Below are 27,185 nucleotides of genomic sequence, written 5' to 3'. Positions count from 1 at the left end.
CTGCAAATCATCCTGTGTGGAAGGTCAAGTGCAAAATTAAATGGATACTTCTTTTTTTTTTATCACAGTTTATCTTTTAAAAGGTCAAAAATATTATTCTAATAAAGAAATCTGCAAACCTACTGGCACCTACTACCTAACGTTCAAGAAATCACTAAAGCCAATCAGCTTCACAGTTTGAGTATCTTTAATATCAGCATAAAGCAATATATCATCGGGAATCAAACATCAGCGGAGCAAAACAGTGTTGCAAAATAACACTGTGTCGCAACATGTCAAAGGTCTCGCAGACACATTGGAATGCACTCGTTCCTCATCTGTTAATGGGGCATAGTATTGACTGACACCTATCTGCACCGCTGGGCTGAGAACGAGAGCATCCTATTGATTTCAATGCATCATGGAAGAGCGAGTGTGATGAAAGCCCATTCATGCCTCCAGGCCTCGCTGCTGTTTGAGCCAGTTTTCCATCTTTGTTCCACAAGCCTGACAGCGCCATTAGGCTGATCGTCAAATCGCATGGCACGCTATAAATAATCCCGCTCAGGCTTCAACTTGCTCGCCTAACTTTGGATTCACATCGATATGCCTTTACAATCGTGAAGATGACATTATTTAGAGGCATTGTTGTTAGTCCTTCAGGCTATAACAGCTATTTAAAACTGGGCTGCAATGGTTGTGAACTGGAAAGTTTGGTGGAGGGCAACACAACCCATCTGGAGCTATCAACCACAGAAATCTTTATTTTTATCTGGAAGGTTACCAATTCATTACTTGCATCACACGTCTATTATCTCCCCTTAACCTTCAATTGTCGTTGTACTGTTGTAAAAGGTTAATAAAGTCATAAAATACAGCCTTTGTAGAGTCACAGAGCAGGTCATAGCTTCAAGGCTGATGATGTAAGTTTGCAGTGTTTGCGCTGGAGATGCTGGAAAATACTGGTGAGATATAATGTTGGAATTTTGGAGATATTTAAGTAAGAAAAAGAAAAAGTGAAGAAAGCCCCAAATGTTCTGTGAACTGTGAATTGAATGAAAAGTTTGTCGTCTTATTTCACTATCATCGTTGGAACGATGCTTTCGAAAGTATTGCGCAACATAAGGAAAGAAACAAACGTGGAAATGCAGCTCAAATTCCAAAGGTGACCTGGAACAACATCTTTCCTCTGTATTTTGTCAAAGAGCAACAATAACTTAAGCAGCTCTATGGCCTTTGCTGCTGTGGCTGCTGCTGCACTTAAAAACCAGCTCTTCTGCTTGATTTACGAGGATGCCCCGCAGGGCGAAGAGGCGAGCACTTCCACTTGGCTCCAAATGAGACCACAGCGTGCTGAAAGAAGGCCTCTGTAGTGCTTTAAAGCATGTTTACATGTCCCTAACCAGGTGAATGAATCACTGCAGTTCATGACTTGGTTGAACTGTTTAAAAATTTGTTGCCACTGCGCCTTATATCCCCTCATCCATCCATCCACCCACCTACCCACCCACCACAGATGTCAGATAGTTCTGCCGGTTTTGACTTCCGTAGCAGATTTCAAGCTTAAAATGAGTGTAACCATGTCCTCTAATCATTGTGAAAAATCCCATCATGGGAATGCGAGGGAACAGCCAAAGGTTCACCTGCGGTTGGACTGCACTGATGGCGAGAGTCTGTCTGGCTGTCACGCTGATGATAAAGAAAGAAAGGGGGCGACGTGGGTTACAAAGTTGCGACACCTCTAAAGATAAGAGCACGTTCTTTAGTCTGGTTCTGCAAAGGCTCCTCAGGAGGGAAATATTTTTAACCGCTCTTAAAGACGTGTGAACCAGGAAACTGTGCGTGTGTGTGCCCAGGAAGGCGATGACACTAGGTGAAATATATATATAATAGATGAACATTTGTTGTTCTTATCCGTGAAGAGGACTCCTTCAGAAAAAAAGGCATGCTGCAAAGCCCTGAATGCTAATGTTAAACGTTAAATAGCTGCCTGTTACGATAACTGCCCTACAGCTACTTACGAGGCTCTCAGAGCTTATTTATTTAGTGGCAGATCCGCTGAACACATGCCTGAGAAAATGTCAGACAGAAAGTGTCATCTGCCTGCGAGGATTTCATCTCACTGAAGCTGCAGGGAATTCAAAAGGAAGAAGGACAAAAAAAACCCTTTCCATCAGACCTGCGTGAACTTGTTGCTTGCAGTCAGGTGAACAGATTTATGCTCTTCTGATACGCGGAGAGTCCTGCAGGCAAACTAAACGACAGAGGCGCTACCCGTTCATCACTGTTTATTATTATTCCAGTGAAATCTGATTCATTTTTGGCTAAGTTTCCGCCTCGCTCCGAGGATCTAGTTAATGGCTTTTCGGAATAAAGGCACACGTTGGCCCAGTCAGTGTTGTTCCTGTCGTGCTCGTCACAGAGTCAGCAAATTTCTGTTTGTTGACAGGCGCACAAAACGAGCTGCCAACAGACATGGCTGCAGGGCCGTGCAAACACATAAGACCATTAAGGGGCACTTTCTCATGACTTGACAGATTTCATTGGTAGGAGGGTTGACATTCATTATTGATACGGTGTGTGTGAAGAAACAAAGTGTTCTTACAGACTTTATTTGGAGATGAGCTGCAGATTCTCGACAACACATCATTCTTGAGTTATTCTGCTTTAAGGTGGACTCCTGGGATTATATTCTGGACTCTACTAGAACAGCTTGATACAGCCCCCTCAATTCATCCATTCTCCCTAAACAAGGTGTTTTGGCTCCTCCGCCTTTAATGCCAATCCTCCTTTAAGTCAGCTTTCTTGCCTCTTATAAATAGAGGGTTTACACAGCATGTGGTGTCTGTGTTCACAGACAGTGCTGTTTCCCTCAGTTGGCCATATTAAAGATATCTGATCTTACAGACATGATACTGAGCCAAGAGTACAAAGAAGCTTTAGAGCAGTCTGAAGCTTCGGGCTCTTATCTTTAGTATGTGCAGGCAGTACTGCAACACTAAATACTGCTGCAAAAATAAAAGGAACACTTATAGAACTCGTCAGATCTTAATGGGGGGGGGGGGGGGGGGGGGGGGGGAACAAATCATGCTGATATGGAAGGGGCATTGTTTTACTAACTAAAGCAGCCGTCCCCAACCTTTTTTGCGGCACAGACCGGTTTATGTCCGACAATATTTTCACGGACCGGCCTTTAAGGTGTCGTGGATTTATTCATAACACACTGGAAAAGACCCAGGGAAACCGAGTTAATGACGATAAAAAAATAACGATAAAAACCCTGAAAACCATAAATTTCACACCTGAACTATAACTCTCGCGGCCCAGTACCAAACGATGGGGTTGGGGACCGCTGAACTAAAGGATGTCACGGAAATGAAACCTATAGAAGGCTGAATTCAAAGACACCCTGAAAATTAAAGCAAAAATAATGATGCGGCAGGCTAGTACATTTTCTCTGAAATTTCATTGCAGCAACTCATAATGGTACTCAGTAGTTTGTATGACCCCCACAGATATGTACACGTCTGACAATGTCGGAGCATGCTTTTAATGAGATGAGGGATGGTGGTCCAGATCTGGATCTGGTCATCACTGAGCTCAACCCAGTGCACCAGCGTAGGATCTGACAATGGGTCCAAGGATTTGATTCCGATACCTAATGCCAATCACGGTTCAGTTGCCAAGCTGGTAGAGGTCTATATGTTCCTCCACGGATATGGCTCCCCAGACCATCCCTGACCAACCACCTAACTGGTCATCCTGAACAGTAACAACTATGACTCCACGCCTTATCCAGACCATTTCACGTCTGCCACATGTGCTCAAGATGAACCTGCTCTTATCTGCGAAAAGCACAGAGTTCTGGTATTCTATGACAAATGCTAACCAGGCTCCACAAAATGTCAGTGGCCTCCACGTCTTACAGCACTCCTGTTTTGGGGGTTGTTCATTTAATTAACAGCAAAGTAGCTGAAACTAATCAGCAACTCCGTGTGCTACTTATCTAACCACATCAGTATCACAGAAGTCTAAACAACTTGATGCCACAACGTAGAGCTAAAAAAAGCACTATTATAAGCAAAAATCCCACAGCAAACATTTACACTGCTGTAAAATGTTTCCTGAAGCTGGAATGTCAACATCTGTACAACAAAAGAGGATGCCTGTGTGAAAGGCTTGCAGCCACACATCTATCATCCCTCTGTTTTCAGAAGTGGGCTGCAGTGGAATCCATGCTATGTTGCATTGCTTGCCAAGCTGCAGAGATTCCCCATGAATTTATTCTAATGAAGAGCTTGCAAGTAGAAGAAAATTAACTATACTACCATATTACTCATGTGATACCAAACACCTCAATAATGTAGAAGGTTGGCACTTTTTTCATGTATAAGTATAAATATCTGAAGAGGTGTTCCTGAGTGGCCATTAGCAGGATATTTTACAGCTCGATAGTTTTTCAGTCGAGGAAATCTGACTTGCTTTTCCAGCGCTTTTACCCTATCAGCAATGTGCAAGATCATTAGTCTTCATTAGTCTCCGAGCAGAAAGTACAACTTCCTCACCTGTGTGGCTACATCAGGCAGGAGCACACTATCTGGTCATCTATCTACATAAGCGGACAAGCTGTCAACGCGCCGCGCAGCAGTGATTCACACGATGATCCAGCACAGAGGAAATCATTAATGCAACCAGCAGCCTGAACACTGTCAGGTCAGCTTTTGCTCTCTCCAGTCACCATATTGTATTTTAAAGCTGGTGTCATCTCAGCTGGTCTGTACTGCACTATTGACTATATGGATTAACCCTAATCCTTCATTTGAGCAAACCCATGAATGCAAACCTGAAATCAGTAATGACAACAAAAAATACAGGAAGTGAACCCTGTTAGTCTTTGTCACTTCTGTAAACCTTCCCAGACAGCAGAAGTCTCCTGAGTCCTATCAGTAACAGCCGGCTAAGAGGCTTTAGCCCCACTCACCCCACCCCAGCACAATGGGGCTGTCTGTAAGGCCAAAGAGGCATCCCAGGAGTCAGCTGAGACAGGTGGCTATCCCCATAGGGTATGTACATGGGGGCTGGGAGGCTGAATGAAGGAGTAATCAGAGACAAAAGCATGGCCTATTTTCAGCAGTGTCAGTTTTCAGCAGCTGAATGTGTGGAGAGGAATGCCAGAAAACACAAGTACAGTATTATTAATAAAGAAAAAGTTTTTTTTAACCCACTTTTTATACTTTCAGGTTAAACACATTGACCAGTTCGTAACTTTACTAAAATTAATTGGGGGTGTTTTTTTCCCTTTTATATTTTTCTAATTAAATGACACGCTTCAGTTTTATGAAACAGATTGCAGTGGATCTTATATACAATATCATCACTAATGGTCATTTAATAATACTGCAAAGTATACAAGTACCAAGGCTTGCTTGCTCTTGTTTACTCAGTCAGCAGCAGTAAAAACCACAATCCATTGTGTGCTATTGATGTAGTTTAATTCTTTGTCCTCTTTCAGCTCTGTGAAAAGAGTTTAATACACCAGAGATGTTGATTTAAATGGATTAAACTAAATAGTCCACATATCAAAAACTAAGTAAACATTCATAAAAAAGTATAGTTTAAAGGACAAAGTTAAACATTATCCCAACCGGTACTGTGTATGTTTCATATGAAGCTATTTATCACGTCCACGTGTCTTTACTGAATGTCATGATGGATTGCACCAGTCTAGCTGTCCAATTGGACATTGCTTACATGTGTTTACTCATTTGTACATAAAATATGACTGACTGGCTTAGTCGATTAGTATTTCAAGTGCTCAATAGCAAGTGTTGCCTACTAATAATTATTAACACTAGTACATCCACATATTACAATAATGTTTGGTCTGTAACTACCAACACCCACCCACGTGTGGCAACGTGATGACATCATAATATATCATGTAAAATGTAAGATTTGTGGATATAAATTACATGTCATGAAAATAAATGGATATAATGATTTTACAAGGTCTTACAAGAGCATAAAATCTATTTTATGCCCATTAGGTGGTTGCCAAGCAACATGATGTCCCCTGGTATAGATAAGAACCTTCAGGGCCCAAGTTGTAACTGTGTGCCAGTTTTAAGTGGAATTTATGGTTCAACAGCGAGAGCCTGTCTGCAGTGGGAGTCCAGGGACGGAGAGAGCTCCGCTGTCCTTGCAGGCAGTGTACAAAGTATGTGGTACAACCGGTCTGTGGGCCACTCTCACCTGTGCTGTTATTGGTCCGTCAGCCAGCCGTGGAAAAGAGTGACGTTATAATGCACAAAGACCTGAAGCGAAACAGAAAAGTGTTCACTGCAACGTCTGCCTTTGGTTTTGTTTTTTCCTTTCCTTCCTTCCCATCAACCAATTAGCATTCGACTAATGCATAGTTCAGCCATTTAAAGTGATGTGCAATTGAAATTTTGGAGGACTGCAGTGGGTGAAAACCCCTTTCCGCTCGTATGTAGATGGAGGTATTTGCAGGACTCTAAATTGTGTTTTAGTTGGTCAGCTCATTTTCTATATTATAGTAAGATGATGGATGGATATGCATAATAATCCCGTCCCAGTGCCACCGCTTCATCTCTCTTTCTCCAGACCATTCAATTTTGTACAATCTCTGCTATAGCTCAGAACATATCAGACCATGCTTGTGATGTTTTAGGTGATGACAAATGTAGAAAGAGATATTTTGGAACGCTACAATTTTGGTCAAAATCAAAAAGTCATGCCGAGGAAACCGACTCTTCTCCAGATTTCCACAGTCCCTAAATCTGCTTCTCCTTGGCATGCAAACTTGTGGGTAATTTGAATCTACCAAAATTACATCTCAACAGTGGAGAGCATCCAAATCCTCCTCTAGGAGAAATGACCCTGTGTTTTCATTGAAGCTGTGTATTTGAATGAGGGGGCTTTAAGAGGGTGCCAAGGAAACCTTGCCGGTTTGCACCCTGATCCCTCTTTGGATATTAGAGGTCTTTTACCTCTTAAACCAAAGCACTTGAGTGAAACCTTCATGGTCCCGTTACACCAGCTTTGCAGTGCAGAGGAAGCTTTTAGTGGCAAATTTGGTGGTTTGAACTTGGATGGCCCTCCAGAGAGGTGGGACACTAACGGCATTGTGTGTCTGTCAGTGTGGATTTGTTAGAAAGACTGAGAAGGAGCAGAAACAGGCAGATTTGATGTGATACAAAAAAGCAGATGACAGCTACGAATGCACGAAGATGAGCCACAAACATTACAACATATCTGATGTTGTATAGTTTCAGAAGAAATGGCGATACGATTGTTTTCTTTTACTGTCTAATTTTATAACACGACTCCAGATCACAGCGGCGACTACAGCATCTCCGCAAAGACCATGGGAGAATCCCTCCTTGCAGGACATTGAGCAGAATTTGTACTTTCCCAAGAGGATCACATCTCTTTTGCATGAAGGATGACGGTTTATAGGGGAGCACAGATCCAACAGTGACAAGAAAGCTGCAGTATCTGGTGTAACATGTGCAGAAATGATGACAGAAGAGCACTCACATGGGCAGAACTAGGGAAAAGATCAAAAACAGCAGATGAGTGAATATACTGGTGATAGGTCATCATTAAGTCATCAGATAAAGGTTTCCTGACCTCAATGGTCAATCAATTGTAACGCTTTCCTGCCGACCCCGAGCTGCCCTCATTTAGCTCAATGAGCGTCTGTTGAATCACGAATCTGTCATTTTGGGGAAAAACAAAACAAACTACGCTTGCCTACAACGATGGTATTCCCCAGCGCAGGGTCATCTTGTTGCCAGGAAACACTTGAAAAGATTCTTGACCTCTTTGGCCTGTCGCTAGGAGAGCTCCTTATTGGCGCTAGTTCGACCCAGCGAGGAAATAATTAATGTGGGAATAACTCAGTGTAGTCTGTTTGTTTCTGTTTTCAGCTGCACGGCTACTTTGTTCACATTACAAATCAAACACGCTGACTGGCTGAGGTTTATCTCAAAGGCAAAATAGACCGAAGTAATGAGAAACGCTACGACTTCTGTAAACTTCAAAGCAAAAATGAATACCACATATTTTTTCTTTCAGTCTCCTCCGTGACTCACGAGCTCGCTATCGGGAGAGCAAAGCAAAAGTTCAAACGCTCTGACGGGGTCAGTGCCTTCTGTACAAGTCTCTTTGATTCCTAATATAGTCACGGAAAGGCTTCCTGGCCTGGATAGAAAGAGCAAAAGGGGAGTGAAAAAAGGGGAGATCAAATGGGATAGACGCTTGTTTTGTTCTGTTCTCTCTATCTGCCGAAGGTTCCCGGCTTATTTAGCTGCTGTTTAATCTCAGCTGGCTCAACGGCTCAGGCTGCTGCCGAGCGGTCAGGAAAAGGCACCCCATCCAAAAATGCATCAACCGCAGCCAGGCAGTCACTGGGCAACCCCACATATCGTAAGACAAAAGGAGTAATGAAGGCAAAGAACAGGCTGGGTAGAGAGAATACAGAAAGAAATAACTAAACCACAGAAAAAAGAAGAGGGGTGGTTGTTTTTATGTGACGTATTTTATATAGCACTTAAGATGTCGTGAGTAAAATGCAGGTGAATCAGTCAGCGGGATAAAGGTTACAATTTTGTGGTTACTGATGACTAATTAGCCAATCCTCAGTTCCCAGTACAAAAGAAAGGATTTCATTCAGTGGAATACATCCTCAACAGTTGAGACATGTTGACATTAGAGGTGGTCATAGAGTAAAACTGGTTCTACCAGTTTGTGCCTGTGTAAAAAAAAAAAGGAATTCTTTCACAACCAGTATGAGTCAGTATAACAACATTCAAAAACCAATGATTCTGGTTCTTTTAGCTAGTTTTCAGCTATTTTCATTTTCCGTTATCAGGAGCAGTTGTTAGTAGCTACTATAGGTGTTAATAAAAGATGTGCAAAATCAGTTAGAAACCTCAACTTTTAACAGATTTGGCTTGGTTGTGAGATACTACTATTAGCCATCTAAGTCTAATCCAATAAGCTGTGAGATCATGCAGGAAGTATAGAGTCAGGCTTGATTGTTAGGAGTATTAATGTATTTTAAATTGAATGAGGCATGATCCTTAATTCAGACTAAGTCAATGTCAGTTTAGGCTAAGATTTAAACTTAATCTTTCTTTTAGCTGCTCTCTTATTCATAATGGGTCATGCCACCAGATGAATCTGCATATTTGATTTGGCAAATCTTTAGGTGGGATGCCCTTCCTGATACAACCCTCCAAGAAATTTGCATCTCCTCCTCATCTCGAACTAGGGAGTTTTTATGTTTTGGGTCTACACTATGTTAGCTTTCAACGACTTAGGCTAATTTTACTGGTAGAGTATTTTATAATTTTAGGCTTGTAGATGTGCTGGTTGCAAAAGTTTTCAGAGATTCCCACTTCAATCTCAGACGGAGACATAAATCCATCTGGAACTGCATCGGGAGGGCATCCAGTGTAAAAAAAATAGATTAACAAGTCTCTCTAACCAAGCATGTGGAGCTTTCCACTGTGCTGATCGGGACCAGCTGCTGAAAGTAGCATTTTGTACTTTTTAATGATATACTACTGATTAGAAATATAAATGAATAAATCTTATCAGTTTCAATTTCAGTTTAAATCAACTTAAAAATCTGAAGCCAACAACTGCAGTTCCTCAAATGGCCACTTGAGGACAGCTTCTAAAGTGAGTCACTCCCCATAGACGCTCATGTTAAAATATCAAACTTTACAGCAAAGATAAACATGCACATACTACCTAGTGCAAACAACTGCTTTGGCAACAAGAGCCAATTTATCCCCCCACCCCAGCATTTTTACAACCCGTCCACTTAAATTGTATCAAAGCACAGACAGCATAAAAAGTGGGCGGAGCTATTGTACTTTCTCTTATTGGTTTTGGACATCTGATTCTGAAGTGTTGAAATGAGCGGGGCACTTGTGACTGTGAAACTGTATCCTTTGGCATGCGCAGTTTCAAATCACAGATAATCCTCCATTTATAAACACAGTATGACCAATAGTTATTTTTTAAAAAGTCTTAATTTTTTTTATTCAGTACGACCCAAAATGAATGAGTTAGCCCATAAATTCATCAGGTAAGTGTTTCCAGAGGTCAATTCAGAAAGCTGATTTCTCATAGACTAATATAGGACTGGACGTTTTTCTGAAACCACAACTATCGCAATCTAACGGCCTTCAGACAGAATGCAGCTTTTTAGGCATTTTTCGGACCCAGAACATACGTCAGTGTTTTACAGTATCTGTGTTTGACTGACAGGTGGGAGTTTCTGAAGATAATGAGTTATGGCGTCACCAGATTTACTCTAAAGTAGTAAAAAAAAAACAAATTATAAAAGCAACTAGAAGTGTAGAAAAGAGTTGAGTTGAAAAATAAACAAATTGAGGTTCACTGTACCAGTAAAACACTACGGTGAATTAGGTGTAATTTGTTACATCCAGTGAGATTCCTGAACAGCAGAGTGCAGATTAGGTCTCATGGGTTACTGTTCTAATCTTTGTAGTTGCACATCTGATAAGTAACCAAGCACTCCCTGTATTTAGCGTGCATCCTTTGCCAATGCCAACGCTCTTTCTTTGGACTGTTAAAGGAAGAAATCCAGCTCTGCATCCGAGTTATTGCTTTAGCGCACTCTGCATCAAGTTTCATAACTCAGCTCTGGCTTAATTATGACTGGAATGCAGCCTGACCAGCCTGGAGGGCAACAAGTTCTCAAGCTGTCCAATTTCTGTATTTGGGTTTCTCCGATGTTCCTATGTGATGTTTACAGAAGCTCCCAAAGGGCACTTCTCTAAATGCCAGCAGAGTAATTTAAGAGGGCGCAGACAGCCATCGTTAACATCTATTATTTGCAGCGACGGAAACAGTTTCAAGCATCTTGTGCTGTGAACATAGCAGATCCCAAGAGTGGCCAAGTTTCACAAAGCCTTTTTAGAACAATTCACAGATTCACAGCGTGGCAGACGGCCAACGAAGCTCCTTCAAGACCTTCTCTTTAAAGTTTATCTGACTTTAAAGCAAAAAATAATCTAACGAGAATGAATCTGCGTGCCATCATCCCATCGGCACTGCAGAAAATGCCATGTGAGGGAAAACATTACAGCAGACCTTGACATTCATTAAGTGATTTTTCCTACAGAAACTTTTCCACAGCTTCATTACTTCCCAGCATGATGCTCCTCTTGCCTGCTATTGTAATAGAGCTAAAAAAAAAGAGAAAAGATAACTTAAAGCACTACTGTCCACCACAAGTGTGACTGCACATCCCACCGAGCCACATTCATTCTACATCCTGGTATAAAAGAAATAGATTATTTTAGCACTGATATTTATTCATATAGAACTTTTCCAGTTGATATAAAGTTGCAGAAGAACTTCCAGCACTCTGAAACAAAGTAAACAGCCGCAGAGAGAAAAGCTAATTAAAGTAGAATAAAATAAGGCGACATGTTTAGCCTGTATGTGCCGCTTCCCGTTTGAGGGGTGCGTGCCGTCTCCGGCTCTTTTGATTCCCCCCCCCCCCGAACCCCTTTCCAGTACCCATATCCCGTATCCTCATTTGGTACCGTGGTGACAGTTTCCCAGATACCAGACAGTATTGGTTTCCCTTCATCTTGTGGCACAGGTCCAACCCCAGTGTCTAATTTGCTAATGGATCCCCGTTGGAAGCTGCTGTCTCGACTGTACGGCGGTGGAATTATATGTGCACAAGTGAAGTAACGGAGGACTAACTGAAGGAATGAATAAATCATTGTTTTGTACTTTTCCCCCCCGAACACGGGCGACTGCAGCCGATTTTCCTCTCGTTTGTTTTCTGCAAAGCCTTGGTGTCATTCACCCCCAGAGTAGTGTGGCCGTCGCTGCTGATGGGAGAATCTGCAAACTTGACTGTAATAAAGCACTGACAGCAGCATTCCTTGCTTAAATTTCTAAAGATGTCATTACATGTTGGCATCAAGAGGAAATGAAGTATGACGATGGGCTCAAGTTTAATCTTGATGAAAGTTTGAGTCTTGCATGCTGCGCTGAAAGACGGCAGCTGTCTTTATCTTAAAAGCTCCATCAACTGGTAGTCCCTTTCACGTAGCAAACGTACACTTGTTAAAACCACAGAAAATGGGCAAATGGCAGCTGCCATTCATGTGTAGTGTACCATGCAACACTCTGACTCAAGACTCATTCAGCATAAACTGACAGAACCTGCTCGGTAGGTCCAATTCTTTCACGGCCACTAACTCTAGTCTCAACAGTTTCCCTGCAAGTAATGAGCTATCAGTTGTTGGATATGGATATATTTTTTGGGACATTACATTTGGGAAAGTTTAGAGAATATTTTTTTGTTTTTAATTGAATTGCTGACATGAAGGTCACGCTGTCATTTACGCGGATCTTTTGGTTTTAATGGAATCAGCCCGGTTCAGCTTTACAGGGGTCTTTAGCTACGCCGAAGCCTCTGGGTGGTAGAGATAAGGCAGCGTAAAACCAAATAAAGCTGCTCTGCACTTGGAGCGAGACAAAGTTAAAAGCATGCTTAATGTGCCTGGATGCAGTGATTATATCTGTCTGGACCTAATGTAACACTTAAAAGTGTCCTTTGTGTCCAATCTTGAGATTGCTGCCACCGTTTAGTAAACACCCTAAACAGCATTCGTCACAGCGCACATGGAGCTCTGTGGACAAAGGGAGCAAGGCAGCATTTCCAAGCGAGCGTAACAGCTACTGAAGTACAGTGGGCAAAGGCCACTCATTCATTTGCAGGCCGATGAGAGCAGGGTTCTCATCTTTCCCATGAAGACTTACCCTCTATAGCTCGTCTGGACCTGCAATTATCACATGAAAGATAAGGAGCCAGCGCGATGCATTGCAAATGAGAATAACATAACAGCCCGTCAATGACTCTGCATGGCTGGCATTTCAGCAATAGCTCTGTCTCGTCTTTGTTTGCCTTAGTTACTCTCAAGTGACGCAGTCCAGTCATTCCAGCCAGATGACAGATACTCGTGAGTTTCTGGCAGCATGATTTGTCATCTTTAATAACGCTAGTTTATGCCAGCCAAAGAAAATGACTCCAAACACTCCTCCTTTGTTAACAGCTTGGATATTTTAAAGGTTACAAATAAACAGCTATTTGCCCAATTTAGAGTTTTTAACAATGTGAATTAACAAGGGTAATTTTCCACGGCACATTACACGGGGCACCGCGGAGTCTGACCTCATTATTAAGAGATTATTCTCAACTTCAATCAGCTAAAAAAGGCGAGCACTGTGAGGTTCACGTTCCATCTCATTTGGATCCCAAAATGAGGTTTGTTTCTAAAAACGGGACCTAAAGGTTCAGAATGCATCATACTTAGAAGTTTCTTTGCTTAAAGAAAAAACAAAACAACTTAGCACAATGAGGAAGAAAAATCACAATATATTATTTCATTTTCCACAACAGATCATCAGCAATCAAACAAAAACAAAACAACAACAAAAAACAGTTTTTGCTTTAAAAAGCAGGCGAATACAAACGTCAGATACGTCAACACAGGAGCTTTAAAGCTAAAAATAACACATGTATGTACAGCGGTGTATCGCTCTCGCTAAACTGTTCTTTAACAACAGTGAATTTAAAATCTGCCCACAGAGCAAAACATGTGTCCCACACATGTCCATCATTTATAAACCTCCCATCTGCTGTTAAAGCAGGCCCTAAATTATCTATGAGACAATCAAACTGCTTTGGTTTTCAGTCAAGAATCTGTGCAACGAATCTCTTGTGTTTTAGGCTACATGCTTTAACTACTACTGCTGAGCAGAGTTTGACTTGGGAACTCTTGTCGGTAAACAAAACAAAAACAATAAAAAGCAGAACTAAAAGTTTCACACATACAGCAGTGGAGCTCAGGATTTGGCATGGAAGCAAAGTGCACTTGCTGTGACACTTAGACTAATCACTTGAAACTGTTTTACCTCGAGAATCGCTCAGCATGAAATGTCCAATTTTCCAAATGGCTGCTAAATCCCAATCTAGTCTGGATCAGCTGATTGTGGTTGACCTGACGCAAACTCAGAGTCGGGTTTTCCACAGATAGTGAGGAAAATCGGCTGTTCAGTTGATGTTTCTACTTTTTCCACACCCACCTTTGAAAATACCTTTAGGCTAAAAAGTGTGACAGATACACCCAGTGAGGTATTGGATAGCTGAAAACAAGAACTTTGAATCATGATAAAACACCCTTTCAATTAACCTGCGTTTAAAGTGTTAAGACATGAATGTTAAGCGTGAACGCTTTGAAGAGGCGCGTCGATTCGACAGAGTCAGGAAAGTAAAACGTAACATTAGTCATCAGGTAAGACTTGCTAACATCTCGCTACAATTTGAGGAAAAAAAAAAAATAGCATTTTGTTTTAAAAGTGAAGAATACTTTTGAAAACCATTCTTCACAAATTACAGTAGTCCCTCTGTAATCGCCACATTTAGCTTATCATTATTATCCAAAGCAGTAGTATTCATCCGACTCCACCCTGAGTTTCAAAGGCGATTTGGCAAAGGCGTCGCCGTCGATCACCGTTTTATCCACAAAACAATCAAGGTCCGTAGGCGAGGGTTCATCCGGGAGGTCCTCTGCTAGTGTGTCCAGGTAACTACCCACAGACAGACCATCCAGGCCGTCACTGTTGCCATCATTCAAACTATTGAAGCTTCCTCGCAGCGAGGCGCCGTCCTGGCTGTCCGACAGGCTGTATAAGCTGCCGGTTAGGCTGCTGTCATGGCTGGCGACGCTTCCTTTGTCATCTATCATCCAGCGGATGGACTCGATGCCCTCGTTGATGGACATAAGCTGCTGCATGAGCTTTACGTCAATGGCTCGCAGATTTGCCTGTATTGTGGAGAAAAATAAACATTCAAGTAAGGTCACTGCATTTCGCATTTCAGGAAATATGGTTAACAGATCAATATGTCTGTTCTCTAAATACATGGCTAATGTAAGCAGTGGGTAAGCTTAACTTAAAGGGGGGAAAGAAAAATTAACCTACACCTTGTAATATTAGACCCTTTCACATATGCCTAGAGACTGGTTGACGATCTCCAGTTGGGTTGTGGGCAATTGCTCGAACTTGATGTCATTTGCAAGCTCAAATTAGTTGTAACAAGGTATAGAGGGCTGCATGAAAAACCATCCTGTGATTACTCTGGCCACTAGCAGATTGCAGTGGCCACTGTAGTTTGTATGAAAAACTTCAACTTGTCTACAAACACTTGCAAAATGTGCCTAGGGTATTCGGTAGCTGTTGGCAGACATGTAGGCATTTTCCATACAAACTACAGGCAATCTGCTAGTGACCGAAGCAATCACAAAAAGGTTTTTGATGTAGGACCCTCTTTAGTACCAATTTCACCCAGCAACTCTCAGCAACGACTTGACAACTGGTTGGGGAATACAGGAGGTAATCCAGGCCTCTGTAACTTACCTACTTTTATTTTACTAGTAACTGATTTAATCTTTTTTAAAGACATTGTTTGTCTTAGTTCAAGTACTTCTGTTACTAAAAGGAAGAAGTTCCCTTTTTAAATATGCCACTAGTGTTTAGAGCCTTTGTTTGAAACGCCATAAACAGTTACCAGCTGATCTGACCAAAGTCAGGTAAACGAGTTATCCATTACTTGTCGTGACAACAAAACAAGACTATTTTTAAAGCGCGCGGTCATATCATCTTAGTGAGGATTCATAAATAACTACACATGATAAATTATTTTCTCCCCAGCCAGTATATTCTTCTTCTACTGTGTGACTTGTCTGTTGGTCCCACTATTTTCTCATCATCTCCAGAGCAAAGATGGTATTCCAGATTCAACTGTCTGACTGTTCTGAGCACACTGCAGGGGAGCTTGTAGAGTATTTTATTTAGTTGTAATTGCCTAACAGTTATGCATTCAAAAGAACAAACACAGTAGTGAAAAGTGTACTTCTTAGCATTTATAATGACAGAACTGGAGCAAATGACCCAGCAATTACGTAACCTGTAACAGCCACGTGAGCAACACCAGCACCCTATTTAAATCTGTAGATAAACAGACAGGTATGAGTTATGCCAGATATAGACTTCTGAGGAAAATCGAAGTCGTAACTGGAAACTCCTTTTAACCTCATGTTGTAACCTTCCAGGTAACCTGAAGGGACCTGAGAAATGTAACTACATGTCCGGTCAACACAGATCACAATGAGTCCGACTGGTCTGGAAGATTATGGCGTCGATTTCGCGCTGAAGCGTAATTCAGGCATTGGACTACTTCTTGCCAGTAGCTGTGGCGTGACAATTTAAAGACAGAGTCAAAGTCCACTAACAGTGCAAGAAATAGAGCTCATAAGTAAAGTGGAAGCCAAGAAAACAACTAAAAACGAGCAGTGTCAGTATTGCTACTGTAAGCATCAAGGTTCAAGGATCATTCCTGGTCTCAGAAATAGTACTCTCCCCCACAGATAAATTAGTCAGAGAAAACACAATCTACTCCAGTCATTGTTGGGTCATGTGACACCGGAAAAACGACTTGTACGCATGTCAAATCACAGCCAAGAGACAGTTTTTATTCAGGACAATGGATAAACGATGCCTACTTTACACAGTATGGCCATTGACTAAACTTCCTGCCCTGACAAACCATGCTATTGAGGGTGGATGGAACTGCCTATGGAGTCATTCAAAAGGGATTCCCCCTGCGTCTACTTGGTGACAAACGCCCGGTCTGAATGAAAATTGGTAAAGGGGCAGCTGCAACATCCTGCTACAGTGAAAACACTCTGAGGCAGATGAAGGCAGACAGGGTTGGTAGACTGTTCCAGACAGCTGCTTTGACACAACAGCCTTTCTTTAGAGTGGATTTGTAACCACCCTTCATTTGGCTCACATTGCTGCCGGTGTGTTTGTTTTGCAAGTATAACCACCTGCCTTATGCACAAACACACACACAGAAGCTCAGCAGATGGAGTTACACCAGAATTATAGGCCAAGCAGCTATGTTGTGTTAATAGGATGGCACCACTGGGTCTCTATCACAAAATGAATATCAGAAACACAATTAGTGCAGCACAGTTTTTGTCTGCACTGGATGCAAAACATGATTTGTGATACAAAACCCCAAACAGACCTGGTGGGACTGCAGTTTACAGTTCATTTGCTCCTTTGATTAGTTTGGGCTCGCAAATAATGCAATAGAAAAGCTAAATGCTACTTTCTTGGCACAAACTTGTGAGTGTGCATGCAGGAAGTGGTCTGATTGGATTAGTGGCTGAAATGAGAGACCAGTCACAGTTGGGATTACACTCACTTCATTTAAAATAAATTCATTTAGTATTTTTTTCCTTTTACAGGATGCTTGCATAACAAAATAACTGCCACCAAAAATTTAAGTCTAAAAAAAGCCAATTACAGATCTACTATTGTCCTTACAGTAATCTTTAATAAACTAATCCTATCAGAGCGAGATCTGTGGCAGCGGGTCAGTCTGCTGGCTATGACACACCATCTGCTCGGGACTCCTAATACCAGTCTTGACCTTTTTAAAATGGCGCGTTGCTGCGACTCTGTCGGAGTTTGAGACTAGCAGGACATTCCAGGGACATTTGAGAACAATTTGAGTGATTGCAGATAAAACTATGCAAGCATGGGGAGATAATTACAGCTGCACAACTGCAGTGGACTGGATCATACGACAGGAGAGGGGGCGAGCGCCCTGAGGTGACGGGAGTTCACAAACAGTCCTCTGCCCGCAGCACAGTGTGAACGGCTGTCACCTGCCCCCGTGACAGTCGTTCACAGTTAATGGTTATACCTGGAGCTCAGGTAATGCTGTTGTGTCTAGGTAAGGTCCTTGAACGCAACAGAAGAAACAAGACCACCCTGGCAGTAAACAACGATGCCACCACATTTATCTGAAAGTAATTATTAAAATATTACTTACAACACCTGAAACTAAGCTTTAAAGAGAAGACTTAAACTGTTTGCAAGCTATTATAGAGCTCAGACAATACACTCACCATCTCTTGTTTGAGAAACATCATTTTGCTTTCCAGTCTTTTTATGTCCGCAGAGTTAGCGCAACATTTGCAGTTCCCTGAATGCGGCGCTGCGGACTTGTCGTGTTTCCCTCCGGCGAGAGAGCGAAAGAGACTGTCCGGAACTTTTCGGCCCAACTTCGTCTCTATGTCCTTCAAGTCTCGCATGACGCTGTTGTCCTCCTCCATCGCGGGGTGTCACACACGCAGTCAGGACAGTTATCTGCGACCACGGAGGTTATATTCCCACAGCCTGGCGGGCTGTTCGCGTGAGCTTTAATCAGAGAGGAGTGGAGTCAAAGTATGCTAATAAAAGTTTTAAGGCGCGCGCTCATCGCAGCTTCTTCGCTGTGACGCTAAACTCACCGCTGCCACAGCAACAGACCTCCCATTTAAGCTCGTGAATGGACAGTTTAACGACAACGCGCTCTCCGCGGACCCTCCCATTGGGGGAGCTTCCTCTGAAACCAGACTCCCTACAGGTGAGACGAGAGAGCGAGAGAAATAAAAAAGCAGAGGTGTTTCCAGGATATTATTTTTCAAAAGCGGTGGCAAAAGCCCACAAAGAAAATAAGCATGACTGTTTAAAATTTTATTATGAATAACTTTTTGCAAGGTCTTTTAATTCTCTTTATTTTCTCACCTCGTGACCCCCCCGACAAGCTGAGCTCGTGTTGTCAAGGGAAACTAGTCACAGTCAACTGGTGCTTTCAGAGTCCTGTAACTGTAATAAAAGACGGTTGCTAGAAGTGATAAATGAAGTTATAGCAGGGGCGTGTCCAGAGGGGTGAAGGGCATGGTTACTGCCCCCCCTGAAAATATAATGCCTCTTTTCGTTAGCGACTACTCAGCCTGAGTTTGCTCTGCTTGGTTTTGGTCATTTTCCATTACAATTGAGTACCACCTCAATGTGTATGGGGGTCGTTATAGCATTGTTTGTGTCATATGTATGCGACAGTGTAGGATGTTGAGGCGATGGTATACCTGCTGCTCGGTGTAAAGGTTTTTGTCAGACACAGGGACGACACACGCACACAACACCATGCCAGATTACTGTTAGGCTGCTCCCTTGTCACGAGGGGTCAATACAACAAGTAGGTCCATGTTGTACCCCTCGATTTGTCAGACTTCCTGACCCAACAACAAAGGAGACTTGGGTCTCTGTGGAGACTTTAAGCATTAAGTTTATTTTAATGCTAAAACCTTTGTAATATTAGGGCACTTATTAGGATTAGTGGCTCCATAGTACAGGGGTTTACACACTTGGCTAACAAGCAAAAGATCCCTGGTGTCACCCAAGGCCTCTGGGGCTCTTATCAAGAAGGTCATCTGGTGTAAAAACTAAACACCCTTTGTGAATAATGAAGCAGCTGAAGCTAACTTCTTCTAGTTTTTTCTTGAGTAAAGAGTTTAAATACGTCTCTGCGCAGATTCTCAATCATCCAGGTCATGGTAGTGTAAAGAGCCTGGAAAGAAAGCGTCATGGTTTCATGACATTTCAAGACGTTTCACAAAAAGTCTAAACATTTGTTTCACTGCTTTGCAAAAAACTCAATGCAAACAGTGTTTAACCTCGTGGGCAGTGCCGCTTATCGCGTAACACCATCTGCACGAGGACGCAGGGCAGCAAATGAGCCTGAAATCCATGCCCACTGCTATCTATGCCAATTTTCTACACTGTATTTGTTCCACATCAAATTCTGTGATTTTCCCGTGGGCCTGCATTGTTCACACCCTTAAGTAGCATAAATGATTCCCAGATGCCAAACTATTTAATGTATAGCCCCTAAGTTCAACAGAATTATTTATGTAAAAATACAAAAGTATAAATTACATTTTTCAACTATTGTATGAAAAATGTGTTTCAGCTAAAAAGACAGAAAATAAAGACTCTTGACACTCTTTTACATTTGATCTAAATCACCACTGTGCTTTATTTTCCTTCTACTTCTTCGTTTATTAGCAACATTTCAAGTCAGGTGAAACAGTAACTTAACACATCATAAAAAAGCACATCTATCTATTGAACGTTCAGTAGGTCCTGCAGAGTTCTAGAAATTAAACTACAGCACCCCCTTGTGGGTAATATGGCTTAATTGCATGGGCACTTTGATAAAATATACCTTTTCTGGTATTGTGCAGCTAAACCAAGCGAACCTAAAAAGTCAGATAAACTCAGGGGATGATGTAGAGTATGCAGTTAGTAAAACGATAGTCATGTTCAGGAAGTATTACTTCCTTCATTACTTTAAATGGATGTAAAACGCTCACTGGCACATTCCTTTCAGGCGTGCCCCCTTTTTGTTAAGTGAATCAGCAAACACTGAACTTAGAAGTCAGCTGATCTTGATATGCAATTCCTGATTTAAGGCCTTTTTTTAACCACTGATCAAATTCAGGGTCCTGGAGGGGTGACGCTGGGCAGAGACGGGGTGAAAGTCTATTTCAGGGCCTTTTCATTATAAAAAGTCTTCAGTAAGTAGGAAATGTAAAAGTCAATATTTACATCTGCACTATTTGTAAATATAGACGCACAAATGCAGCAACAAAAGAGATGATTTTATGTTCTAGTGAGAACAGATTCAGACTTTAACAAACCACACAAGCGTGTCACTGTGAGACAAAGAGGCGCTTTAAAGTGGGGCTTGTGTGTGTCTGTGTGTGTGAGAGAGAGTTTATACAACAGATTGGCTTTTCTCATCATCGTAGCGCTGGTACTGATCCCCGAGCAGAGGCTGGTGGCCCTCCTTCCTGTGAGACCGGGCACGCACAGCACACGTGGTGAGAGCGAAAACGACCGCGACGACCACAAGGGCAGCGACTATGGCCATGGTTATTATTTCGCTCAGGGTGAAATTTTCACCTGGAAAGGCAGGAGTAAACAATGATTACAGGTCATCTGAGCATTTCTCTGAAGGCGAGATTAAAGGCGTGCGGGTCAAATGTGTACCTGGCCATTCGGCTTGGTAAGAGTAACCGAGGTTTTCAGGGGCGGTCACAAACATCTCCGAGTTGGTCACCGGAGGCCAGAAGGGCACCATGTTGTAGCGCCTGTTGTGACCGATGGGAGCATCTTGTTCTGGGTACACAGCCGCATCTGTCGGGAAGCACTTTAAATTAGCACAAAAGCTCACCGCGCCATTATGAAGGACAATACGTTTTTTTAAAAACAGATGCTACTGAAAGACCTGGGCTGTGCCTCCTCAACCATTCATCAAATATTGCGTCGGTAAAGGTGTGGAGCAGGACGAAGATGGGGTCGTTCGGGGAGAGGTGAGTCTGTCCTCCTGTCCCGTTCAGGAACAAATGAGCCAGGTTGTGGAGGCTCCTCACTATAGGGTCGTAGTTCCCCTTGGGGGCGCTGTAGCCTGCCAAAATAGCACGAAAGGGCACGAAAAGCTGTGTATGTGAACGCAAAAGAGTTGTATGACAGACAGACAGAAATATCTTTGTGCTCGCTCACCTTCAATGGTGTTCCTGAAGCTTTCAGAGGAGGTGGAGAAAAATGGCGGCGTGTCAAAAGTGTTGACCTGCAGGCAGTCTGCCACGTCCTGGGGCTCCGGGAGACGCTGGACCATAGGCCTGTTCACATTTCCTGCCGGGTTTCTTCTAATGGGAGAAGACTCGGTGCCTGGAGGGAGGGAGGGAAAGGAAAACAACCTGGATATTACCGTATTTTCAAAAAGAACTCCAAAACAAAACCCCCCCACAGATCACTGCAACATCACCAGTCTCCAGCCTCACTGTTGCAGATGGTTCCCAGCGTGTCGTAGTCCTCCACGCTCTCACAGACGACTCTCCACTGGGAGAATATGGAGTTAGAACTCAGAGAGTTCATGTCAAAATTGCTCCTGGCTCCCATCAGGTCATCTGTGCAGATGTCACATGTGTTTCCCCCGATAGCAAAGTTCCAGTAGGGCAGGGCGAAGGAAGGGTTTTGCAGCATGTCCTGGGTATTGAGTATGAATAAAATCAAAGCATGGCTGGGTTAGAGTGTGTCGCCATGGATAAGGATGTATTTGACTGTGATGCAAACCAAATGCATTCAGTCTGAAGAGTCGGTATTGCAATCTTTCTGATCTAATTTAAAGTTTCGTTTATTTTTAATAAATTGTGCTAAAAAAGAAAGCTCTAGTGGAAGTCTTTTTAATCCCTTTAGTTATGTAGAACGTCTATATGAAGACAGAAGTTGGGGGGATGTATACGGCGCTATAAAGTCACGATGGATTCAGAAATGATGAAACTTTGTGAAAGGAAGTTGCAGTGCAGCGCTCTTGCTCTGCTTCCGACTTATTTCATGACTTTCCAATGCAAAACCTCGTAGTTTAAGATAAGGCGTAAAGGTAAAGAAAATGTTTCAATAGAGGATTTATAGGGGCAAAATATTCATGAATCTCAAAGGAACATAGCCTGTCTGCTTGGCTGTGAATTATTCCCTCCTTCAATTCTTCTTCTCCGGTGGTTTATCAAAGGAAAACTTACCAAATCCCACTTTTAAAGTCTATGCTTGCTGATATGAAACCAGTCGGGTAAAAGAGTGAGTTGAAGATAGAAACCCCCCCACCACACTAATAAAATCCAGGCATTCTTACCTATATGATTTAAATGCAGCAGGACAAGAAGCAGAGACAGTTCATTCTAATTCTTACTGGAGAAAAAAAGAGCCTCCAGCAGTGTGTGAATGTGAGAGTGAATGAATAGTAGAATTGTAAAGCGCTTTGAGGGCCCCGAAAAGCGCTATATAAATGCAATCCATTATTATTATTATTATTATTTCCCTCAAACTTCACCAGTGTGACAGATTTGAGGATGAAAACAGAACAACAAAAAACAAGGCACTAATTAGGGATCCCAATTTAAACCAGAAACTTGCTCAGGATAAGGAAGGAGCTTCTCTGCAGGAGTCCAACACTGACAGGGTTCAAACCCACACAGCACACACAGCAGCCTCATTCTCTGCCCTTAATTGTGACCCGACTGATGCATGCAACACCGACCCTGGAGCGGATTATTAACATTCTCCACGTGTCACTTTCGTGATCGTTAAAGTCTAATAACGCCTCTTCAACAAAGCTCCTTTCAGTGCTGTTTTCTCCAAATGGATGGTGTGCAGACCGAATCCAATCTCTAATTTGAAGTGGTTAAAGTCACATTTTGCGCGCTGCTCGCTTATTAAGGTGTGACATTGCTTCGTCAATTATGATTTCTTCGCCATTACAGCGCATTAGACAAAACAAAACAAGCGGGCAGGGGAGGGTGGGGTGGGGTGGGGTGGTGGGAGGCAAGAAGGACATTTGTCGGTGTTAAACTGGTAAATTAAAGATGTCGATAAACAATTAAGTGATGATTAGCGACTCTCAGGCAACAAAATCAGTTAGTTTTTTTTTCTTTTTCAAATTTGAGTTAAAAAGACCCTAATGACATCCGCAATACTACAGTGTACGCTGTTATAGATCTAATTATCTGCACTATCTCACCTGCATGTCTCGCTCCAGCTGGAGCAGGTGGTACCTGTGCCAGGTCAGGAAACCGGGGCCCTCGTGCGAAAAATCCACGCCCCCAAAACTGGCCTGCCCCGCGCCCAGGAAGGTCTTGCTGACGGAGTAATAGTGGGACCAAACGAAGTAATTGTAGATGGAGACGTTTTCAAACTGCGTGGTGTTCCCGTCAGGGCCAAAGATGCCCGGATAGTGCCGCGTTGCGATCACCAGATCGGGGTGCACCGTGCGCTTGGCCTGGTCCAATGCGTTCACGAACGCACGCTTTTCCTCCGCGCTGAGCTGCATCACGTTTCTTCTCACTGGAGGATTATAGCATTGGAGAAAAAAAAACATATTAGCTCAACCGGTCGCGCTAATTGGAAATCAGTTTTTAATACCCAAGATGCGCGTAATTGGTACATTTTTGGCAGCTTTTTTGCACTTACCAACAGGAACTCTTTGGTCACAGTTGGGCCCGGTCAATCCGTGTTTACAGCGGCCGCAGTTATGACCACTGAAGTTTCCGTTACACTGACAGGTACGGCTGAAAAAACGGCTGGGCCATCGTTCCCGATCATCCCGTCCGTCGTGCGGGTACTGAGGCCCATGCGGCTGTGTGTCCACCGCCACCGACACACACTGTCCACGCCCGGTGCTGGAGCCACACGGGTCATTAGGCAGTCCAGAAGGCGACGGGCAGCACTGTCCACTCCTGAGACCCTCTGGAGTCACACACTCTCTGGGGAACTGAGCGCTCACAACCACCGCGCCCACAATCACCAAAAAGCAGAACTGCCACATTATCCAAAAAAGAAAAGTCGCTGCCAAAGTTTTACGCACGGCTGGTTTCGAGTCTGTTTTTACTGACTGACTTCGAGTACAAACCTGAACTAATTATTTTCCCCCAAAATACACTTGCATCACTTCACATCAGAAGTTATTTCTTCTCTGCCAAATGAGTGGGTGTAAACCTCCACCTTCCATGCACCCACGCAAGACTCCACTTCTGTTTCCCCCCCAAAACCACTGAACCGACGACCTTAAATACCGGATTAGCGCATGACTACCGGATTTACTGACTCCCGCGTGATCCCATCACATAACATCATATTTCCTAGGGATGGAGAAGGTAGTGTGATCCGGTCATGCACACTTTTATTCCTCTAAAAAAAAGTCCCTGGATGTCTACAGTCGACCGAATAAACACAGCATTAAATGTAAGAAAGTCCAATTAATAACTGACTCTAAGAAACACAAATTATGATAAATGACTACTTCCACACACACAGTGTAACGTCTCAGTGCGCTTTTATGAGCACTGTATGAAAATTAATTAGCTATGAAGTAATAGTTCCCCCCTCACAAATCTTTTAGCAAAGGAATAGATGTTTGGAGAGTTAAAATAATAATAAAAAAAATTTTTCAGCATGTTGAAGAAATTCAACCTAGTGTGTGTGACACTGGAATTTAATCTTGCCTCAGAGGTTTGCTAAAGTGATCATATTTCAGGTCATTTGACTTCTCAGGAAGGCCCCTCCACCCTCCCTCTCCACCTCCTTCTTTCCCCAAACCCGAGCCTGATTTTACTGTCCAGAGCATGTGAGACTTGAAAGCACGAACAGCATTTATCCCACAAGAAAAAGTCTTTGAGAAATGTAAAAATGTCTCTGTGTTTTAAATCAGAATAAATAACAATGCAACAGGTTCCTATTTCCTTGCACGTCATGCATGGAAATTTAAAATCTGAATTCAAAACAGATCAATAAATACTTTGCTGGTTTAATCAGCCTTTTAAATGCTCCGCGTGATAGATTGTTATAACTTGCCTACAAGGAAATTTGTTGTCCCAGTCAGAGCTTACACAGAAACACACAGTGTTTGTTGAGGGCTCGTACTGCACGCACAAACCTAAGGCACACTCTTCTCCATCTGAAAGTTCCCTATCTCCAGCCCCTCTGGCAGTAATGTGACGTGGGGAATGAGGTGATCAGTGTCATGAGAACTAGCTGTGTGATGTCAGACCGGAGGGATTGCATGTAGGAAGGCTTTTGAGGTAATAATGGTGGCAAGTCTGGTTGTTGGAGATAAAGAAGGTATAATGATGTTTCATGCAGGGAGGGGAAACCCAAGATGTGGCCTGGGGAGGTCACACCACACAATAATGTCATCTGGGTTCCCCACACAACCAGTGCTGAAGCTGGTTCTGCTGGCTGAAGTGCTGTAGTTCCCATGCAAACACACAGTACTTATCGGCGATTAATAAAGGGCAAGCTCAGATTTTTTGTTAGCCAACTGTGTGTTATGTAGACAAGGTCATTATATTTCGAATATATCCAAAATCTTTGCAAAAGTCTCGAAAAAAATCCTCAGGACTACAAAAACTTTATAGTGCAAGATGTAAATGGTAAAGAGGTAAACAGTTTCTCGGCATGTCTGTTATAAAAGACCATAAAAAGTAAGAATATATGAATTTTACAATCCCAGAGAAGCAGAAGGTGGGACATCATGTTGTCTCATCAGGAGTAAATTCAGACACAGCAGGAGGGAAAGCTGTATACCTGTCACACATAAGGACCTTCTGTTTCCAACTAACTTTAAGGAATTATTTAATATTCTTCAACACGGAGTACAACACACTCCTAAAGATGGCTGTAATTTAAAAACATAGATACGACATGTTTGCTAGCAAGCCTCCCAAATGTTTAACAGCTTGGACGTGTGACCATACGATGAATCTTTCAACCACCAAAGACACCAGAGAGAGAGAAAAACATGTTTTCCTGCAGCTCTAAGTTAAATTCACTTCTAAAGAATGAGTTACAGCTCACTTCACAACGAAGACTGAATGTAAGCCTTCACAACAAACCATTCACATGACACCTTGGCTTCTTTTCTTCATTTGTTTATGATAAATGTGTATCTTTTTATTTTATCTGCATTTTTCTTTTATGTTGATACTGTTGATTGACAGTGAACAACTGTGGTTAAGCTAAGTGACAAAAGAAGCAAAGATGTCTGCTTGTGCTTGCTAAATAAATTCTGGCAGGACCGATCAGGCGAACAGCAGCGTGTTTCCTCTGCTCATTATTTCTCCTGTTTTACAGAACGCTAATCTGCCCACCGTTACGCTTGATGCCATGATAATCCAAACAGTGCTGAGAGTCTGAATTTGAATTAAATCTCCAGGACTTATTTTCCTGTTACGTCAGTTCAAAAGTCACATTTTTGAGAATAGCCACTGAATGATAAACAGATTCACTATTGGTCCGATGTGACTTTTGTGGATTTATCTTCAAAGGCTCACATATAAAGAGACCATAAGTCTTTGTGCAGCTTTGAATTACTTTGTGTAACCACAGCAAGCAACCTTCAGAAAAATGCTGACCCACATACAAGAAGTATCCAGACTTCTTCTGTTTGCTCAGTTTCCAAAACTTTAAACGACTTTCTTCTTTTAAATACGATTCTGATCTCACCACATTATTTATCAGCTGCATTTGAGGTGAAGGTTACTGTTAATTGTCATTCATTAATCATGTACAACTCTTGTTTTACGTGTAGTTACGGCATTTATTATGTTTAATTTGTGCCTTTGCTTGTGTTAGTTCTAATAAAAGTTTTATACGTATAAAGATATTAC

General features: G+C 42.4%; 3 protein-coding genes across 5 annotated transcripts in view; 1 reads left to right on the top strand and 2 right to left on the bottom strand.

Annotated features, from left to right (window-relative positions):
• Positions 1–13,416: 13,416 nt before the first annotated feature.
• Positions 13,417–18,516, bottom strand: lurap1l (leucine rich adaptor protein 1 like). The gene is made up of 3 exons (XM_082526292.1): positions 18,432–18,516; positions 18,048–18,339; positions 13,417–14,891 (listed from the first exon to the last, which is right to left on the bottom strand). The coding sequence occupies exons 2-3, from the start codon at positions 18,252–18,254 to the stop codon at positions 14,502–14,504; spliced, it is 597 nt and encodes a 198-aa protein (XP_082382418.1). The 5' UTR covers positions 18,255–18,339; positions 18,432–18,516; the 3' UTR covers positions 13,417–14,501.
• Positions 18,470–27,185, top strand: part of LOC309701946 (uncharacterized protein) — a gene marked incomplete at its 5' end in the record, with an annotated part of 106,523 nt that continues 97,807 nt past the window's right edge. For both annotated transcript variants that reach the window (XR_014275316.1, XM_082526293.1), the window contains one exon: positions 18,470–18,547. Coding sequence is in view for 1 of the 2 variants with exons in the window: in XM_082526293.1 (XP_082382419.1) it covers positions 18,470–18,547 (78 nt within the window). The remainder of the gene's footprint in view (positions 18,548–27,185) is intronic.
• On the bottom strand, positions 19,968–24,804 carry LOC309701944 (5,6-dihydroxyindole-2-carboxylic acid oxidase-like). Of its 2 annotated transcripts, none has more exons than XM_082526290.1 (7): positions 23,992–24,804; positions 23,543–23,865; positions 21,794–22,014; positions 21,529–21,725; positions 21,254–21,433; positions 21,016–21,162; positions 19,968–20,928 (listed from the first exon to the last, which is right to left on the bottom strand). In XM_082526290.1, exons 1-7 carry the CDS (start codon positions 24,344–24,346, stop codon positions 20,741–20,743), a joined length of 1,611 nt encoding a protein of 536 aa, XP_082382416.1. In that variant the 5' UTR covers positions 24,347–24,804; the 3' UTR covers positions 19,968–20,740. The 2 variants fall into 2 exon arrangements, with proteins under 2 accessions (XP_082382416.1, XP_082382417.1); XM_082526291.1 differs by having other exon boundaries at positions 21,529–21,696; positions 21,810–22,014; positions 23,992–24,798.

This window comes from Aulonocara stuartgranti (assembly GCF_965226115.1).
Source record: "Aulonocara stuartgranti genome assembly, chromosome: 3".
In the NCBI taxonomy this organism is placed as follows: domain Eukaryota; kingdom Metazoa; phylum Chordata; class Actinopteri; order Cichliformes; family Cichlidae; genus Aulonocara; species Aulonocara stuartgranti.
This window is presented reverse-complemented; position numbering and strand designations above follow the sequence as displayed.

Bases quoted from the DNA above. Each gene is read 5' to 3' on its own strand.
- lurap1l (XM_082526292.1), bottom strand. From the start codon at position 18,254: ATGGAGGAGGACAACAGCGTCATGCGAGACTTGAAGGACATAGAGACG. The intron at 14,892-18,047 runs GTGAGTGTATTG...TCCACAATACAG, and splicing joins TGTTTCTCAAACAAGAGATG to GCAAATCTGCGAGCCATTGA.
- LOC309701944 (XM_082526290.1), bottom strand. From the start codon at position 24,346: ATGTGGCAGTTCTGCTTTTTGGTGATTGTGGGCGCGGTGGTTGTGAGC. The intron at 21,726-21,793 runs GTGATGTTGCAG...GGTAATATCCAG, and splicing joins AACAGTGAGGCTGGAGACTG to GTTGTTTTCCTTTCCCTCCC. The intron at 20,929-21,015 runs GTACACATTTGA...CTGCCTTTCCAG, and splicing joins TTACCAAGCCGAATGGCCAG to GTGAAAATTTCACCCTGAGC.